This window comes from Aulonocara sp. 'chitande type north' Nkhata Bay, linkage group LG12 (assembly GCF_057382095.1).
Source record: "Aulonocara sp. 'chitande type north' Nkhata Bay isolate Kocher_YH1m ecotype deep benthic linkage group LG12, A_spYH_male_GT1.1, whole genome shotgun sequence".
Lineage (NCBI taxonomy): Eukaryota > Metazoa > Chordata > Actinopteri > Cichliformes > Cichlidae > Aulonocara > Aulonocara sp. 'chitande type north' Nkhata Bay.
The window spans coordinates 25,940,194-25,959,591 of NC_141355.1; the positions used below are offsets into that span (position 1 = coordinate 25,940,194).

Below are 19,398 nucleotides of genomic sequence, written 5' to 3' on the forward strand. Positions count from 1 at the left end.
TTGTGGTTTTTAGCCACCCTCTGCGGGAGTCACACTGACATGTTTTGATATGACAAAATACCTATCTTTGGAGTTAGACTTCAAAAAGCAAGGATCAGACTGATGTCAAGGAGGTCACAGTACAAATGGATGGATCAGAATTATTCGAGCGCATCTGACGGATGCTTGCTCGGATTGGGAATTGGGATGTTCACACCCCGTGTCAACCAACCTCCGGCTCTTTGTCATGTTATTCAAGCAGTATTTGCAAGGGGGTTTGGGAGGGCTCTGCACTCAAGGAGTTCACAGATGCAAGGTTGCCAGCAGAACATCGTTAGCCATTTTAAATGGCTAAATTTGGTTTCCATAAATGTTATTTCATGCCTCCACTGACCACATTGAAGATATTTTTTTAAAATCACCTTCCTGCAGAAACTATCCTTAACACTCGGCAAAATTAAACCTTATTAACAGTTAAAATGTACAACTCATTTACAACAGTGACATTTTTTCAGATTTAGATCTGCAAAGACAACGATTTTGTAAAGATCATTTCAGCTCTAACACCGGAAAGCTGAATAATCCTACTGGGTCACATTTTGTCTCTGATGATGATGTAAGTGCAGAGATTGTACAAAATGTGAAGAGATCCACTAATGGCTCTGTAATAGGAGTGGTCAAGGCCAGCATTTCCATCCTTCCCCATGGAGTCCTATGAAATCCATCTCCCATTAATAAGCACGTTGTCCCGGCCCATTCATTAGCCAGTCAAATCCCTCAAGTGACATGAATTCAAATCCAATTCATGAGTCACAGTTTTAAACTGCACCAAAAAACCTTTACAGTTTTAAGCAGAGACACATTATACGCTTGAAAGTTAAACCCAAGAGCCAGTATCCATTACAGAAAGCATGTCACAGTCATACTGCAAAGATTCAAGTTAAATGTGAACTCTGAAAATGAAGCATCATTTCTAAATGGAATACCGCTTTAGAGGTCACAGCCATAATTTTGCATATAACACATATAGGAAGAAGAAAAAAACATTTTAAAGTTTTATTTATTTATTTATAGTTTTCAAACCAGTGGTTCCATTCCCTTCCCGGAAGACGACCACTATCACTGCCACTAGTGATGAACCATGAATTATGCATGCTACTCAGATGGGCTGCTTTTTTCTGTCTCAAGGAAACTAAAATGCAAATAGCAGATGACCTTGTTTTTCTTCAGGGTTGTTACGACTGTACACCGAAAAAACTGCTTCACACCTGCTAGCCAGCCTTGCGGTAACTTGACTGTTGATGCCCCCTCCTACCACCACCCCCAGTTGCAAATTTAATTCATTTGCTTTGTGACTATATAAACTACACTGTGTACTACAAAAGAGGCAATACATTCGATTTATGCCTCCACGATAGCCATGTGCCCTCAAGGGTCTGAATAAGATGAATGGAAGCCTGGATTAGGAGGATGCAGACTTCTCTTCCTCTATCTTGTGGATCTGATCTTATTAAGATGCTTATGTTAAAATCTATAAATGCAACCTAATTTCAACTACTCAGCATCTAATCAATAGCAAGAGTTTGCCACGCTTAGCTTTCAGAGTTTAGGCGAGGTCAGAGGGAGCCCACAAAAGGCCTCTGAACATAAGTGAAATGTGTGATTCATAGTGAACTGACTTTTATGGGTAATAAACAGAGTAATATACACTCACTGGATGCTTCATTAGGTACTCATTAGGTGTTCAACTGCTCATTAAAGCAAATATCTAATCAGCCAACAACATAGCACCATTAAGGCACATCGACATGGTCAAAGCTACCTAGTGAAATTCAAACTGAGCATTAGAATGAAGAATAAAGGTGATTTAAGTGACTTTGATCATGGCATGCTTGCTGGTGCCAGACATGCTGGTCTGAGTGTTTCAGAAAGTGCTGATCTACGGGGATTTTTTTCCAGTGAGCAGCAGTTCTCTGGACAAAAAATTCCTTGTTGATGCCAGAGGTCAGAGGAAAAATGCCTGATTGCTGTAAGTTGATAGAAAGGCAACACTAACTCAAATAAATTTACAACCAAGATAGGGGGATAATACCACAAAGCTCAAATCTTCTCAGACTGGTTTTTTGAACATAGCTGAGGTTTTACTGTCCTCAAACGGTCTTCACAGTCATCAGATCTCGGGAGAAATGCATAATGGATGTGGAACCACCAAATCTGAAGCATTTATGTGACGATATCATGTCAATATGGACCAAAATCTCATTGAAAAGTTTCCATCTTCTTATTGAATCTGTGCCACGAAAAATGTAATCCAGTTTTAAAAGCAAAAAGGTGATCAACCCTAGCATTGCATAGCTGAAGAAGTGACCAAAAACTGGCCGGTGGATTCCTTCATATTATTGAGTCTTAATCAGGGATGATGAAGTGGCTCAGGAGTTAGGGTAAAATCAAGAATCATATAGTAATGCCATGACTTGATGCAGTCATAATGACTGATTTTAAACTAGGACTAGAACTCATACCTCGATTAAAGTGGCACTGTGGAAGTTCATACCAACAGAAATTTGAGAATCGTCAAGCTTTCCATGTTTACAATTAATACAGACGTTGTAACCTCTGATTGCTTTGCATCTGTTGTATTTATCATATGGATTTCATTCATGGACGTGCACTGATGTGTTTTTCTCATTGTGCTGTTTATGTTTATATATAGCTGTAGTTATTCTGCTGCCTTTTTCTTCTACCTGACCAGGTACAATGGACGCAAATTACCAGCACGCTAACTTTGGTCCAATTACTTTTAATTGTGCAGTGTCTCTATAAAACCAAACGATAAAAGTAAAGGAATAAATAAATAAAATACCAGTTCAAGCCCGGTCAGTGACATTTATGCATGCCGTTCCCTATTTCTCCCTCTCTATATTTCGTCTCTCATTTCCTGCCTGCTACTCAGAATATCAAATAAAATACATAAAAATACCTAAAATTGCTTCTTGATGATGAAAATGATTTGGTTCAAAAGAGAAATGGAGGAGTTTTTTATTACAAAATTAAGCCACAGTGGTTCCCGTAATGCAAATAGAGAAGTACCCAAGCTATTTAGAAGAAAATGTGGCTCGTTTATTTATCCTTTGTTAAGATTAAAGTAGAGCTAGTGGAAGCTGGTTGCTAAGATGGCGAAGAGCCACAGCAGGGCTACTTTCATATTTCATGACAATTGCGGGTTAGCTCACGTGTGTGTGGCAGGCTTACTGATAAAAGTTGATAGATGTGACAGGAGACATGTGGAGCTCAGAGGCATATCAGCCAAGAAAAGGATGCTTAAAAAAGAAGGGAGAAAACAATATATAGATGTATATACATATATAGATACAGCATATGTGGAGCAAGAGACACATAAAAAGAGAATAGACGAAGATATGAAAACAGGAGAGTAACTGTAAATCATGGTGAAGCTATGTCCTTAAATCAGCAGCATTTGTGAGCGTGCCCATGCCACATGTGCCCCTGCCTTTGTTTAGTTAAAATCCATTTTCTCAAGCAGATGGCAACTGCCATCTTACTATCTGTCACAATGTGGTCACTGCACATGCAAACTTTGCCAACAACACAGTGCTGTACCCTTTGCAATTCAACTTTAGACTTTTGCCGGAGTCGTCTTCTAATGACAGGTGCCAGCGCACGTCATCGAATCACAGTCGGGGTTTGTTCCACAGTTTTCTGCAAAAATGACTTTTGCGAGTTGTCGCAACAATCTCCCTCCCTTTGTGCCATCTGGAAATCCGTATGCTCGTTATTGGTTTCAAATTTGCTGTTCAAGTTTCCAAAAATTTCTTACCGTCCCTTACTGTGGATCAATTTGATGAGAGCTAATGCAGTAGTGCAGCGCGAGTACGAACAAATCCCTGCTGATGACACAAATGCCCTCCGGAGACAGACCTGCTCACACACTGGCGCCTCCAGTCTGTCAGTGTTGGATATGAACCAGGTGAGCTACTGTGTGCAAAACTTGGGAGGTGCACAACCAACCGTAACACCAAAAGTGACCAGTATGCCAGTCAGCGGCATAAACCCAGCTTCACTGCTCCAAATACAATAAGTGAGATCACCAAGAAAATCACTGAATGTGGGTTCTGTTGCCACTGGAGCTGTGTTAGATTAGAGCTCTAAACAACACTGCTGTCATACTCACTGATGACAAGCATCTCACTGCCACCACAGAGAATCTGGTCACCAGAACTTGAAACACAGTTTGATGAAAATGCATCTTTTTAGTCTTTATTTAAGGAATTACTAACATTTAAAAATGCTTTGCTGTCATGTATTCTATTAAAATTCAGAATTTATCAGTTTTTTTTAAACTGCATCCTGACAGAAATAATGAACAACTGAAAATTCTGCACAGTCCGTCTAAAAGCAATCAGCGTATCTTAGACTAGAGCAGTTGCTAGCCCAGCAACACTCTTTATTACCCTGTTATGTGTAACATGATCAGCACAGCACAGCCAGCCAAGTGCTCAGGAAATCACCCAGCATCAAGCCGGCAGTCTGGAGTGGCTTTGGCTTGTAACCCCTTACAAGGCTGTCCTTCAAAAATGGGTTTCAAGCATTTTATTAGCCTAGCAGATGACCAGCGAAGGCAAAAGAGCCAGGGGAGGGCTATGAATAACAAATGGCCGTTCCTGCTGGTAAAAAATTAGATGACCAGTCTCCTCCACTTCTCATACACTGTTGAGCTCTGCTTGTATTTGAGTTTCACCATTTCAGCAAATCTCCTCAGCTTTACAAAGCATTTTCCCCCAGAGCCACAATCTGAACATTGTCCAGTGTCAAAACCATAAATAAATGATTTTCCTGAAGCGGGACGTTTTTATCATTCATTTCCATAATGGATGTTTGCATTAAATATTCATGTTTCCAGTTTTTCCTGCTAATTTTAAATATCATTTGCTTTGGTAAAGAAAAAAATAAACAGGGTGCAATCCACTTTTCCTCCAAAACTGCAGGCTTGATTAGACATAGATGCATTATGTTTTATTCAGAAATGTTGGTCTTAACCTGAAAACACAGAAAGCAATTCCGGCAACCACTTATTGTGACATCAAAATTGCTTGCACATACTGACGCAGTTTTTTGTTGTCATGAAAACAAAAGCATCAGAGGAGGCTGACCGGTCATTTGTCGAAAATCGCTGCATTTCTATGCTTCAGAGCTCCATTCGCTATTAAATAAAGCATCTACTGTAGGGACAAAAATACAGTATGCTGGAATCAACACACCATTTCATATATATTCAAGTCCAATGAAAAGAAAATATATGTTGCCTTAAAACCTAGAAAAAATGCAACAGCCACTAGACTTGTAATGTACCCCTCTATTGTCAGCCTTGTTAAAGAGTTACAGCTACGAGACACTGAGATCAAAATGGGAAGACCTGTGCTATATGGATGAGAGACAGTTGGGAGGATTTTGAAATAAAGTAAGTCTCATTTTGCTTATAATCAGCTGAGATTGAAAAACTCCATCTAGCTACGCTAAAGCCTTTCAGCTGAATATCTTATCAACATATCAGCATATCTTATCATGAGAAAAATAGCACAACAAATTAGAGATGTCACAAGAATCAATGTTTTTTGATACAGAATTATGAATTATTATTACTTTGTTTTTAGTATCGTAGGTACCTCAAGCAGTGTGTATACTGAGTCCTGTTATCAAACAAATATTCAGTATTGAAGAATGAAACAGGTATAATAAATGTTATGGTGACTAATAAAATGGTAAAGTTGGGGCAAATGTTATCAGTTCTGCCCACCTGTAATGTTGACGGTCAGTGTTAATTAGATGTGTCTAAAAAGTTTTATGCTCCTGACTGAATTCGAGGACAGTCTATCAGAAGAAGTGGCAGCAGTCCACCTTAGCAAATATTTGATCGGCAATGGAAGTATGGTCCCAAGTCACCAGAGGCACAGGTAATAAACAGGGCTATAGCTGAGTACATTTTTACGGACCAGCATTGCTCTGATCTTGATTTATAAACAAATACACCTCTTAATTTGTCATTTTTCCCCTGAAGTATCGAAAATAATCCTATATACTGAGCATTTTCCTGAATGTCTATATCAAGTTTATAATAACAAATCCTTTATCTATTTTATACAGAATAGTAGACGTTGGCATGTTTGGTGCAATGTGTCCTGCTTCGCAACTTTCAATTAATGCCCATGCATTTTTATAACAAACAGCTGGGAGCCACAACACTCTGCGGAGGAAGAGGTTAAAAAAGTAGGCCTAAGTATAATCCCAAACACTCGTGGAAAACAGCAGTGAAATTCAGGCATTATTCACTTCACGCTTAGACAAATAACATGACTTAGATATGGGTTGAAAGTGTATATGAGAGAAAACTGGTGGTAAGGAAAATCTCCACCTTAATTACAATTTCCTATGGTTTTATGACTATTTGGATGCATTTACATGGGCATTCACTATATTCCTTTAATTAAGCATGCATGTGACTGCATGTGTTAGGAAACCTGCTCTATATGCATGCAAAGGGCTGTCTGAGATATTTCATTATATAAGATCCTAATGCACATACTCAGCCTTCAAAGCCTTGGTAAATCACAAAGCTGATCCGAAGGGTAAACTCAATACACCTTCCATTTCTGTACGATTGAGTAGGTCGGCAAGTCACAGACAAGGGCTTAGCGTTCGTGTAATTATCAGCTCTGCCTGCCTTTCATTCTGCGACATGAAACACAGCAGAAAATCATACAGAGTGCATTTCACTCATGCCCCATTTAATTACCCAAGACACGCCATGTCTGATGCTGATCTCTGCTAATGGAAAGTTTACTACCCAGTTCCTAGTGTGTTTATTAACATGTTCTAGACATCTTCCTGGATGACAAAAGCCTTGCAGTAGATGTCTACTGTGACAATACAACAGCATGTGCAGTAAAGTTCTGTGCAAAAGTCTGGAATCGCCCCTTATTTCTTTATATTTTGTTTTCAATAAGCCAGACTTTCTTGTAATTCAAGAAAGCTTGGCCTCTGGACTCTGTTTCTCAAGGTTTTGAGAAACAGAGTGAAAACCAGGCTTTTTAATTATTTTAATCCCGGCCTTGATCATTTTCAGAAGAATGTTTTTCTTTTTATTTAAAGCTGCTTAACCCTGACCTACAAATACAAAGGCACCTAACTCAAGAAATTAACCACTCTTGTGTCTACACACAATAGACAACTTAATAAAGAACTAGTTTTAAATTATATCTTTAGCCGTCTGTATAAAAAAAAAAACCCTAATTGTCACCATTTGTTTCATCGAATCTATAAAATCTGACAAGGATAACACAGTTTTACAAGTATTAATTTTTTTACACCAACAAGATGATTCTCAAAGAGCTATTAGCTGAAAACATGGTTTACAGTGTGTCCTTATAAAATCAGAGAAAGCTGGACAAGTGGGGGATAAAAGATCAAGTGACCGACATGAAAGTCATGCCCTTAAGAAACAGGACCTGAGACATGCATCTCTCGTATTTAATACTTCACCTGTTCACTGAAGTCTCATCAGAAATGTTCTCAATGGAAGGATTCGGGGAATCACAGAGAAAAGGCTGAGGTATGCCAGATTGCACAACTGGACTGAACATGATGTCTTACGAAGAGACGAGTGCAAATTTGAAATTTTTGGTTCAAATCATTCTCAGCATGTACGGAGGACATCGGGAGAGCATGACAATGATCCCGAACACCCAACTAAAGCAGTAAAAACATACCTGGAAAAACACTAATGCTATGAAATACTATGAGTCACGGCTTGTCCTCGCCGAGTCTGGACCTCAACATTCTTAAAGCAGTGTGGGATCATCCTGACATAGAACGGACCAACAGGAAGCAAAATACAAAGAAGAGAGTTGAATGTCCTCCAGGAAGCCCAGAGAACCACAACTGAAGACTACTTAAAAAAATCTACAAGCTTGTCTACGAGAGTCCAGGCTGAGATGAAGAATAAAGATTAACCCTATCCCAAATATTAACTTTTAATATGCTCATTAGAAATGTACAAATATACTGTTTTTACCTTATATGCTCCATTGCCATTTATATTTTTATATTTCAAATCGCTGCACCTATTCCCACTTTCCTAGCAAAATATTTTTAAAAAAATGAGGAGTGACTCAAAATTTCTGCACAATACTGTATGCCTGTGATTATGGCTGTGAGTGGTTATATATAACCACGTACCGAAAAGCAGTTCCGTCTTCACTCTCTAACACCCATGGGATCTAATGACACAGCCAGGGGGTTATGCTTCGTCGTGGCTAAAAACCTCACTGGTAATGGCATTCACAGCAGGAAGACTGGCTGGAGAAAAATCAGCGGCCTTTAAGTACAATGCAAAGGTAGAGGACAGAGATAGAGTTTCCAATCTGCCAGCCAGTGATGAAGTAACTAAATATCCAAATTAAGCACTTTTCATCCTTTCTCACTTCCCTCCTCAGATGTTTCTGTTTTGTTTTTGGGGGATTTTTTCTTTCAGTTTTGACATTTGCTTTTCCACCCACTGAATCATCAAATCTTAAATTGTGTGATTGTACAGCAAGAAGGCACCATTATCCTCCTCTTCACTGACATCTCTAAAGATAAAGATAACCCCCCTGTAGTGTCCCCATGGCAGGGACAGGCAAGCAGCAGGAGAGGAATGGGAGAGATGCCATCTCCTCATCAAAGAATGCTCCAGATTTTAGCTGAGGTCTCACAGAAGCCCTGAGCAGCATCCAGGCCCAGCCTAGCCTAGACTGTGACACATTTGGGTGATGTCTTTTACCTTGGGGCTGATTGACCTCGCACCAAACCAGCTACTCAGGCACACGCAGCCACATCGACAGTCCTCTCACTGAAAGATTTGCTGTCTCTTTCTCTGCATAAGATTGACATCAATTGTACGTGTTGAGCAAGTAGCTGGCACTTCTTATTAGTTTTCTACTGGGGCACTGCCGCAGAAGTTGTTTATGTCTGTCTGTTACAATCAGGAAACACGTCTTGTTTAGCTGACTCGCAGCAACAACTTGATTGCTGAATTTTCATGTGAATTTGTGTGACCTTCTGGAGCCTTGTTAATTAAAACCGTCAATCAAATAGGTAAATAATGCATGCATCACACATGAACACTATGTAGCAATAAGTGTATCTGAAGAATGAAAAGCTTTTAAGCCTGCAGGAGAAATAAGCTGTGTTTCTTGTCAAGTAGCCTAGAGAAGGTTTTATGTTCACAATGGCGGTTAAAGGCTCTAAGAGAAATCAGAGTAAATGCCAGGAGGGCAAACACACTGCTGTTTGAATGACAAAATCAAAAATGCACAATGCCAAGCAATGTTGTTTTAATGAAACTGCAGAATATGTATTTTACATGTTTGTTTTTTTGTGCTCATGTGCTGTTTGGTTTCATTTAAAGCAACATTTACAGCTCAGTCACACTAGAGTAAAGAACGGGACAGCAACCGCCTTGAGACATTGCCTATAGTTGCATTGAATGTTTTTGCTGTTAGCCGACAACCCCAAGTAGTTGGGGCAACCAACAGAGATTGAGAGACTAAGCGTATAGCATCCTTGACCTCTGGGTGACCTGTTTCGATCGCCAGGTGACTGCACAGGTCACCTTGTGGGAGGCAATCTGTCTCCAACCAATCCCGGTCCGACTCGGACTGACTGCTATCACTCTCAGACAGGTTTTCAAAGGTTTGCAAACAACTGGCCACTAATTTATAAATGCAGACAGATTGCCAATGTGTTGCAATCAATCTGAGTCAATCTGCATTGGTGACTGCAACTCATCCATATTCTTCCACTTATCCCACTCAGGGTCAAAGAGGGGACAAGCGGAGAGGCAGGGTCTACTCTAGACTGGTCGCTGCTTTGTCACAGGGCTAACACAGAGAGTTGGACAACCACTTACTCTCACATTCACTCCTATACTCCGTTTGGAATCAGCAATCAACTTAACCTAACGTCTGTGGGAGGAAGCCACAGGACCCAGAAAGAATGCACACAGAAATTGTGCCAACATGGATTCAAACCCAGGACCAGGGAGACCAACCTCGTGTTACTGCCATTTCATCACTGTTTTGATGCAGTTGTTTGAAGATGGCAACTGACTGTGAGTGGTCTTTAAAGCAACCATTTCAAAGGCAACAAGATCTCATGTTCATTGCACACAATTATATTAGATTTGTTTGTGCTGTAATACATCAAGGCTGGTCTTCTGAGTGTTTTGTAATATATTTTGTGTCACACAATAAGCCCAACACTTGGGAAACGGTGTAATAATCCGATTATATATCTAGACTGATGTTCATCTAATGACATGTTCACTGAATGAAGGTCCCTGGGGGGGGGCAGTTCCTGAAGACACTGAAATCAGTAATTACTAAAACATGCAACCCATTGAGCACACACAAAAATCAACAACCAATTACATGAGCCTATTGACCAAGCGCAAATAACAGTCCAATGGGCTGCGGTGTTCAAGGGCCATTGATTTGGTTTTGTGTTAATGTTCCTGCATATGTGCTGGACTGCAATGTGCCTCTTGCGTAATTAGCCACCTGTGTGAAATTCAATTTCTTTGGGTTAATCCAATTTTAATTTTCCTTCTGAAGCAAATGTATAAGGTGCATAAACAATCTTCAAATGTGTGCGTGCATTTTCTTTTGCAATTGAAATCAATATATTTTCAACATAGCATTGCACGGTTGTTTTACTAGGCCCACACACCACCACCTCTCACCACTCCCTCCTTCCTTCCCCTCTCTGTCACTCGCTCGCTCTCTCCTTCTCTTTAGCCTCTCCTCTTTGTGACAGGAACCATTCGGCTGGCCAGACGAGCCAGTGTGCTTTCTATAGCTGACTGGTGACTGGACGCTGCAGGCGAGTATCACTCATATCTAAACCAACAATTATAAAGAAAGGAGGAGGAAAGAAGAAAAAAAAAAAGGGAAACAGCGAGCCATTTGACAGAAACTTACATCCACAGCAGTCACTTAAGCCTGAGAGCTGAGGTGACCTTCTCAGATTTCATTTCATTTGGTCTTTTTTTTCCCCTCCCTCTTTCCCAGAACATGTGAGTAATTAGAGCAGAAACATTTCCCTCACACAACCAGGCTGGCTGTCTGAGCACGGAGGTGCTTTAGTGTCTCTGTCTGTATGCAGACGAGATTCACTAAAACTATTCTTATAGCAAACATTGTTACAGTAGCTCCTCTGGATAGCGGATAGCCTGTGAAAACACAGCAGTTGTCAAGAGCACGTGTGTTGTGATTATCCATATTGTCGCATGCAGTGAGTCATTTCAGAAGATGTGGTGATCATATAGCAAAGACATTCTACTATATCTACTTTGCTTATCGAGAGCAGAGTAGTGCCAAATGCAGTCATGAACGCCGGGCTTCTTGGAGATACTAAAACTAAGTGGAGCCCATCCCTCAAGACCCCTAAACACTTAGGATACAAGGAGGTTGCATATGTGTAATATATTTAGGATACATCATATATGAATAATTCCTGTGACCTTCCTTTGGTTAAAGCCTGCCTCTGACTCCCACAAGACTCTTGTCATTCCACACAATGACAATTGTGCAAAATATAGACCACCTAATTGATATTAACAGAGAGAATGGCTTGTGACAACCAAAAGAAAAAACTCTTTCTCTTTGCATCGTTATTCTTGCTTTTCTTCTCTCCAGTATGACACATCTTTCTGACCCAAATGAAACAGCTATGCGTAATCTTCCGTACTCTCTGTTATTAAAGCATATTTAAAAAGATACAAGTTATGGGATGAGGTGGTTTTATAATTGCCAAAGAGGGTTTATACCGATAAGACTGTGTCCGTTGTTTCTTTTTAACCCTTTAGCGCTGCACGGCATATAGCATATAGTTTATTCACCATCTTCTTCCTCGTTACAGCGCAGTAAATGTTTGGGACCTTATGTTACAAAAAAAGTGATGTAAAACAGAGGTCGAGCACCGTGTAAGCAGAAAGATGTACTGTAACCTTCTCAAAGTTAGGACTAAATAAGAACCGAAACACTTCTTCGCTCAGTCAGCCACACAACGCCCATCTTCATCGAGGGGGAATTAAAAGGAAACAAGCCGAGGATAAGCAGTTTCCTTTTATATTTTGTCCTTACCGTCGAAGACCTTGAAAGGACGACGGCCACGACATCCTTGATTTCTTCAGCCCGGGTCGGTGCCCCGTGTCCACTGCGTAAGTCCGGTCCATGTTCCTCGGGTTGAGGTATCTCTCGGTGTCCGAAAAGCCTCTTTGTCTTACACGGTCGTTCTTGCGCACTACCAGCGCGTGGTGGAGCGGAGAGAGCGCTGCCTGATTCTGCTGCCTCCACAGATGTTTGGGCGCCTTTGCACTCACGCCGGTTCCGCCGCCAGCGACCAGAGGCGCCGTCCCCACTTTGCCACAGGCGGGATCCATCCTCCTCCCCACGCTGGTTATAAAATTGTTTTTTAAAAACTAAATCTACACTTTGGGAGCATTTAAGTTGAATGAGTCAGGAAAGCTTACAGGAGGTTGACTAACAGCTGCGAGTTCAGGTGTTTTTTTGTTTGTTTTTTTTTATAAAACAAAATCAAATAATACAAGCAAGTAGACAACTTTGTTGTTTTGTTTTGCTTTTTTAGCTACCCGGGTGCTTCACGTCCAGTTTTTGATTTTTAGCTCACGTAATGAGCTTAACTCCATCAACTTTATCGCTGACACCATGCGCAAACACACTGAAGCAGTGAGATAAAAACGAATCCATTTACGCATCACGAGGAAGACCTTTAAACTGCAGTTTTGGGGATGTATCCCTGAGTAAAGCTACGAGAAAGAACTCTCAGGTCAGTCTGGTTTCCAAGTGCTCCCCACTTCCTCCGCACACGCCCATTTCTGCAAGGTGCTTGTATTGCTGCGGCAGTGCGAGATGTTCAGCACAGGATGGTCCAAACGGACGGATGGTCTCCCCAAATGATGCAAACTTGTGCAAAACCAGTTCAAGGTAACTTGGCGCAGAGTTATGCGTAAAAGCATCCGGACTTGACAACACTGTCTCCCGTCTTCATGTCCCCTGCAGGAAAAAAGCGGCGACAGGATATAGGGAACAGGATAATACATTAAACATGAGGGACCCACCCAAAGTACCTCCCCTAAAAACCTCCATGATTGGAAAAAAAAAAGAAAGAAAATCAGGGGGTGGGATTGTGCAGAGCCGCTATATCATATAATACCACTGAACCAGTTTTATGACACAATAGTCCAAATGAGATTTAGGTTTAACACACACACACACACACACACACACACACACACACACACACACACACAGAAACAGTTTTTGTGGAGATGCACTGGATGGAATGAGAAAATGAGAAGCATTTTTATAGCAGCTGACATTAAACACACTGCAGGTAAAACAAGTTCACCTTCACACTAATTAATGAAACCATTTCTGTGATGTCCACAGGGTACAGGGGAGCGCAAACATCCAGCCACCTTGTTAAATCCCCCCCGACTCTCTTCTGTTTGTCTTCATTTTCAGGGAAAGGGGGACTATCAGGGAAGAGTTCTTTATTTCCTTCCTCTCCTCACACTTCCCTTGCAGCTCAAGCCCATTACTCAAGAAAATAACAGCGTGGGGATTGTCATCTCTCCAGTCTTAAGCGTAAAAATGTAATCTGAGAAACGAGGGGAGAGAAGACTGAAGTGGTGAGTAAGAGTATTGGTAGCAGGACAGAGGAGAGAGAATAAAGAGCACATGCCTGCCATGTATGCATACACAAGAAGCTCATGTGCTTGCTTTGTACGCGTCCAAGTTTACCTACTTAAGCCAACCAAACACCCTACAACAACACGCACGGCAGAACCAAATACTCTACATACACTCTAAGAACTGACCTGAAACTTAAACCACAGGCTATAGCCATTTCATTTACTTTCCATTGCTTTGTTGCTAAACAGGGTCATATAAGAGTATCCCAACATGCATTTGGGGTCACCTTAAAGAAACACAATACCGACTAATATTAGCAAACCCTCTATAAAATGTTTCCCACTAATGTTGCAAACAGCTAACATCTGTTGACGCATAAATCTGTCAGTAGCCAGCACAGCCATGTGTAATCTTCTGCATGCTCTGTTATTAAAAATATTAAAAAGCTACAAGTTATAGGGCGGGGTGGTTTTAATTGTGAAAAGAGGGATTATACACAATGCTCTAATGCTGATAACTCTGTACCCTCGATTTCGTCTTCTTCTTTTTAACCCTTTAGCTCCGAACTGCTCATAGCAACACAAAACCTTTGGTCGATATAATGAAAATACTGACACAGCAGAACATTTTAAAGTCAAATAACTGCAACTGAATCAATGTTTATCCCAGCTGTCACTCTTGAAACATCTGTGACATTAACTGGCCGCCTGCTTGACCTCCTTCATGAATGTTTGATGGACATTGTTTTTGGATGTTTTAGCAAAGTGGATCTTGTTCAGAAGAATTTTTGTATATTATTCTTTTATTTGTAAGATTGTTTTTAAAGTAGCACAATGGATGAGTCAGACACACAAAGGTTTATTATAATGCTTAAAAGAGAAAAGCAGACAGGTAATTGTTATGCACTGTGACACATTTGGCACAAATTTGTTTTTGTATTAATAAAAAAACTGTCTTCCATTAATATTAGTATATGAATCGAATGCTGCATGGCAATGGGTTTGTACTGAAATGTCCCTAACAAGAGAAATATGATTTCTTTTTCTTTTTACTGGTTTGCAAGCTAGGGTCTGATTGAGTGACAATTAGATGTGGAAACAATGTCCCCTCTGGCCATCCACCTCAATAACCACACTGTGCCATTTCTGGCACAGGATACATATATAAGATATTTAAACACAGGTCACGAGTGTTTAAATATCTTATATATGTTTTTATATATACAGTGCTCAAAAATAAAGACATAAAATGACATGTTCTTGGACAAATGTTAGTGGGCTGTGAGTACAGGCCTTAATTCCACCTTCTTTGTTCTATTTCTGACAGTTTAGTCAGAAACACGCACGAGTAGTCCGCTGGAGGTCATTTTTCTAGAGCTCTGGTAGCTCCTTCTGTTTCTCCTCCTGCTGCTGGGTTGAACCCTTCTATAACCCTGCTCAGCTCTCCTCATATAAGAGCCTGTCTCATAGTATCACAGTATCTCCTCCACACTCTTGAGACTGTGGTTGGACAGCGACCCTCTTTAAGATCGCAAGCGTGGGTGTGCCCTCCGGAAGGTGAGAGATGGACTACCTGTGCAACCTGAATGGGCTGCATGGACCATCTCATGCTACTGGCAGTTAAAAGGACATGACAAAAAGCAAAACTGGAGAAGAAAATACTCAATTTTTGAGGGCTATGTTGTGGTTGTCTCGGCAGTGTACCTGTTCACCTGCTTGGATTTCCACCAAAAGCAGGTGAAAGTAGTTTTTATCTCTGAAGTTTAACTGACTGTCTGGTATACTGCGTTCCCTTCATTTTTTAGAGCACATTTAGAATCCTTAGATTGTTTCACGTGTCACGCCAATTTCCCCCCAATATGTGTTTCTTTTCTGTTCGTGCTGAATTAAAACGCTAGGAGATAATGGGAACGGGATAAGTATAGTGCGGTCAGTAATTAGTGATTACACCTGATTGCTCCAATACTGATCTTATTAGTACTGGAGGATTCTATCAGACACACTTTGCTGATTTACATTAAGTCGTATTTTTAATCATGACATGGTTATCTAAGCTTCCTGTAATAACTATATTTGGCGCTAGCCTAAAAAATATTTGCATTTAAATGTTTTTTTGGGGGGGGGGAAAGTAAGTCAAGCTGCAGGCTTATGTTTCCTCACATACAGGAGAATGAACTCAATCAGTTCCTCGCAGTGAGCTGTACAGACTTTTAATGAAGAAAGAAAAAAACAGAACTGCTATTGGATTGTTATCAAGGGAGAGAAAGTGGAATCTCTAGCCTGTATCTATAACGTGTGTGTGTGTATAAAATGAAAAATAAATAAGTGTTTATTTCCAGCTGATCTCTCACATAACACTCCAGAGATGACATTTTAGTGTCTGGAAAATCAATAGAGTGGTAGCTGATTTGATCCAGTATTGAGTTAATATCCAGCGCTGATCTTGTTGTGCTGTTCTCAGTTAATGCTCACTTAATCTTTTAAGACACTTTCTTTCTCATATTAATAAGTTAATTAATACCTGTTAGCTGGTGTTGAGCTCTTTTGTTGATTTGCTCCTAACATGTTGGGCTCATGTGCAAAAGAAATCCATGCACACTAATTTGTATTTAATGTAAACTGTATACAAAAGATGGGCCGAACTGCTGCAAAATAACACACAGATGCCTGACAATCAGGGCAAAGTAGCAGCTGAATAAAATTCTCACTGAGACGTTCTTGGTAAGTTTGTTAATACAATCAGCCACACACGTGAAGCCATATTATTGGTCAGATGACTCAACTGAAATGCTTCAATAGGCACCAAACATGACAAAAAGTGAGAATCAAGAGCTCAGGTTCCTTTCTTCCTCTTCCTCGTCTTTCAACTCCTTCCTTTAGGGGATCATCTGTCTTCAGCTCAACCGAACCCTAGCATCCTCCTCTCTCACATCAACCCTTTAAATGTCCTCCTTCGATACATCCGTGAATCTCTTCTGTGGTCTTTCTCTTTTCTCCTGACTGAGAGCTCCACATTCAGCACCCCCAACAAAAATTTTAGCTCCTTCTACTCTGCCTCCACCTCGTCCCCCAGTCTTTTTGTTAGCATCACAGACACCAAACCATCATTTAAAGCTTCCCCTTCACTCTTTCTGCTATCCTTTTGTTATAAATCACCCCTCTGGACCCTGCACCAAGGTCTTCACCTGTTTTGTGCACTGTCCAGTGCTTCGGATGTTTGACCCCAGGTATTTAAACTCATCTAACTTCATTATCTTTACTCCTTGGACAAAAACTCCAGTTCCAGCCACTGGAAGTAGTAGAAGTGACACATCAGACAGCGATGGTCTAAAGCCCCCTGTAGCAGTATCCACCTGTCAGTCAAAGTGGTGATAAACGGATTGGTATTTGGCACTTTTCCTCTCTGATTGAGCACAAAAACCTCACTCAGCCAATCACACACACATTCACACTTTATTCTATGCCTAAAGCACCTTGTATAAAATGTAAGCACACACTCACAGTCCAATGAATACATCAGGAGAAATTCAGTATTTTGCTCAAGGATACCTAGTAGACGGACCCACTGTATCTTGTTAGCTGAGCTATGTGATGAAGATAACAAAGTCCAACGGGTCTATGATTCATTTTTGGAGGATGCATGAAGTAGCCCAGTTCAAGGAATTGCAGCTTTTGGCGCTTCTGTGGCAGCTTCATTTTTCAGCTCTGGAGATTGTTGGCTGTTATTTAAACTGAGCAGGTTTTCATCCACTATTTTCCACTGTTACATTATTTATAATATCAGCAAATCAGCTTCTCTTGGGATATTACAATAAGCGTGTGTTTATATATTGTAAGGCTTTGGGGGGAACTCAGATTTTTTAGCTGTTATGCAGCGGGTAAATGCTGGTGGTCGTAGAAGAGAAGCAAAGAGAAAAACACTGAAACGGTTTCATGCATCATTCTTTTATATTAATTATGTGAGGGCATCTAATGGAAAGACAGCGCACCACTTTTTGACCATTTCATTAATACTGAAGACAGTCTCATTTGGCAGCATACAAAGTTAATGTCACTGAATTTTACTAAAACACCGCAGTTGGAGCATTTAAAATGGCACGCTTTCAACCCTAATGCTTCCCCACTGTATATTTCTTCCACGCTGCTGTGCTGAATTATGAATGAACGGAGCTCGAAGCAACGTTAAGACATATGACCTTTGTTAAAACTCATCCCAGCATCCATTTCCTCCCTAAGCCTCTTTTTTTGTCTTTAATTGATCATTCTATGTTCAGTTATGAAAGGAGTCAAATTTACTGGATATGGGTTTAAAATAATGGATTGTGATTTTGAGTCTGTCAAAGCTGAGTGACAATTAATCTTAAAAAATAATCAGTAACATAATCGAAATGTTGACAAGCGTATAATATATTACACCACAAAACACTGATCTAACATGTAGCAGTATTTTTGGTACTGCTGGCAGATTAATTTAGAGAAAGATGACAAAAAAATGTTCCCCCTTTCATGTTCTCCTTAAGAAAAGGCTCATTGGGGCAGAGAGAAGTCAATACAGCTACGTGAAGTAGAAAAGGAGATGACAAGCCCCCTCCTGTCTTTGTCTTCTTAAAATAATCTCTCAAACCACCTTTAAAAATACCAAATCCCTGTCTCGCAAATGCAGCACGCTTTTTAAAGAGTGGTCAGCAGCCCACACTTGGGAACAGTCTGCCCTTTTGTGAAGTTCAAATAAAAGGGATTTGACACTTTTTGGCATTATCACAGTGCCATAATAAATTATTCAGTATTGACTATGTTTCTGTATTATGGGTAGCAGTTTCTGCTGCTTATACAGTGCAGCTGACAATGTGTGACACATCAAGCTGCAGACGACACCGCCAGAAACAAAGACACAAATACACTGTATTTCCTAAAATGAAGATGCTCTTGACGTGTAACAGCAATTTTGAAGACAAAGAAAGCCTTTCAGCGCTATTGTGAATCAGAGTTGCCTTGAAAATTGCTCTGCCTGCCTGAAAATATAATTTAGACACAACTGAGTGTCACCAGCTTCTCACGCTTCCTTACAAAAGAAGTCTACAAGTCAGCGGCACTGTCTTCTTGCTAAAGTGTGTTCACAGCACCCTATAACAAATTCCTCAATCTTAGGCTTAATAAGAGCTGCTCATTTCTCTGTCGGTTGTTCGTCGTTTGGAGTCAAACTTGCCAAAGAGAGAAAGGGAAAAGGACAAATCAGCGGCACCAAGGGGAAAATCAGAGAAGGCCGATCCATTTACTTTCACATCTGGCACAGGATGAGCCAGCGAACAATGTTATGCAGGTAGCACAATGTGTGTGTGAAATACCGAGCTTCGTGAAGCATGCCAAGGCGATCAAAAATGAGTCAGAGGGGTGTCACTTTCCCCTTGGGTTGATGAGTAGATTTGTCACGTTTCTAAGTGCGATACTAACCCAAGACAATGGGGATTTTCCACTGACAGATAGGTTTGACCACTGAAATTATATGCTTCTTCAAACTGCCTGAATATATTTCCTTTTCTGAGTTAAATTATGACTTCCCACTAGACCACTGGCTCTGATACAGAATGCTGTTTGGTACATTGTTCCTCTCTCCCCTCAGAGCAAGCTGGTTGGAGGCTTGGTGTTTG

The 19,398-nt window shown here is 40.5% G+C and overlaps 1 protein-coding gene across 2 annotated transcripts in view; it reads right to left on the minus strand.

Moving 5' to 3' along the window:
- The window catches only part of pde4d (phosphodiesterase 4D, cAMP-specific), a 221,777-nt gene that overhangs the window by 145,024 nt on the left and 57,355 nt on the right, over nt 1–19,398 (minus strand). The window contains exon 1 of one of the 2 annotated variants that reach the window (XM_086314648.1): nt 12,177–12,491. The exons of the other annotated variant lie outside the window; for it this stretch is intronic. Coding sequence (XP_086170774.1) covers nt 12,177–12,475 — 299 coding nt within the window. The 5' untranslated portion in view covers nt 12,476–12,491. Of the gene's footprint in view, nt 1–12,176; nt 12,492–19,398 lie in introns of those variants that run through there. 2 annotated transcript variants of the gene reach the window in all.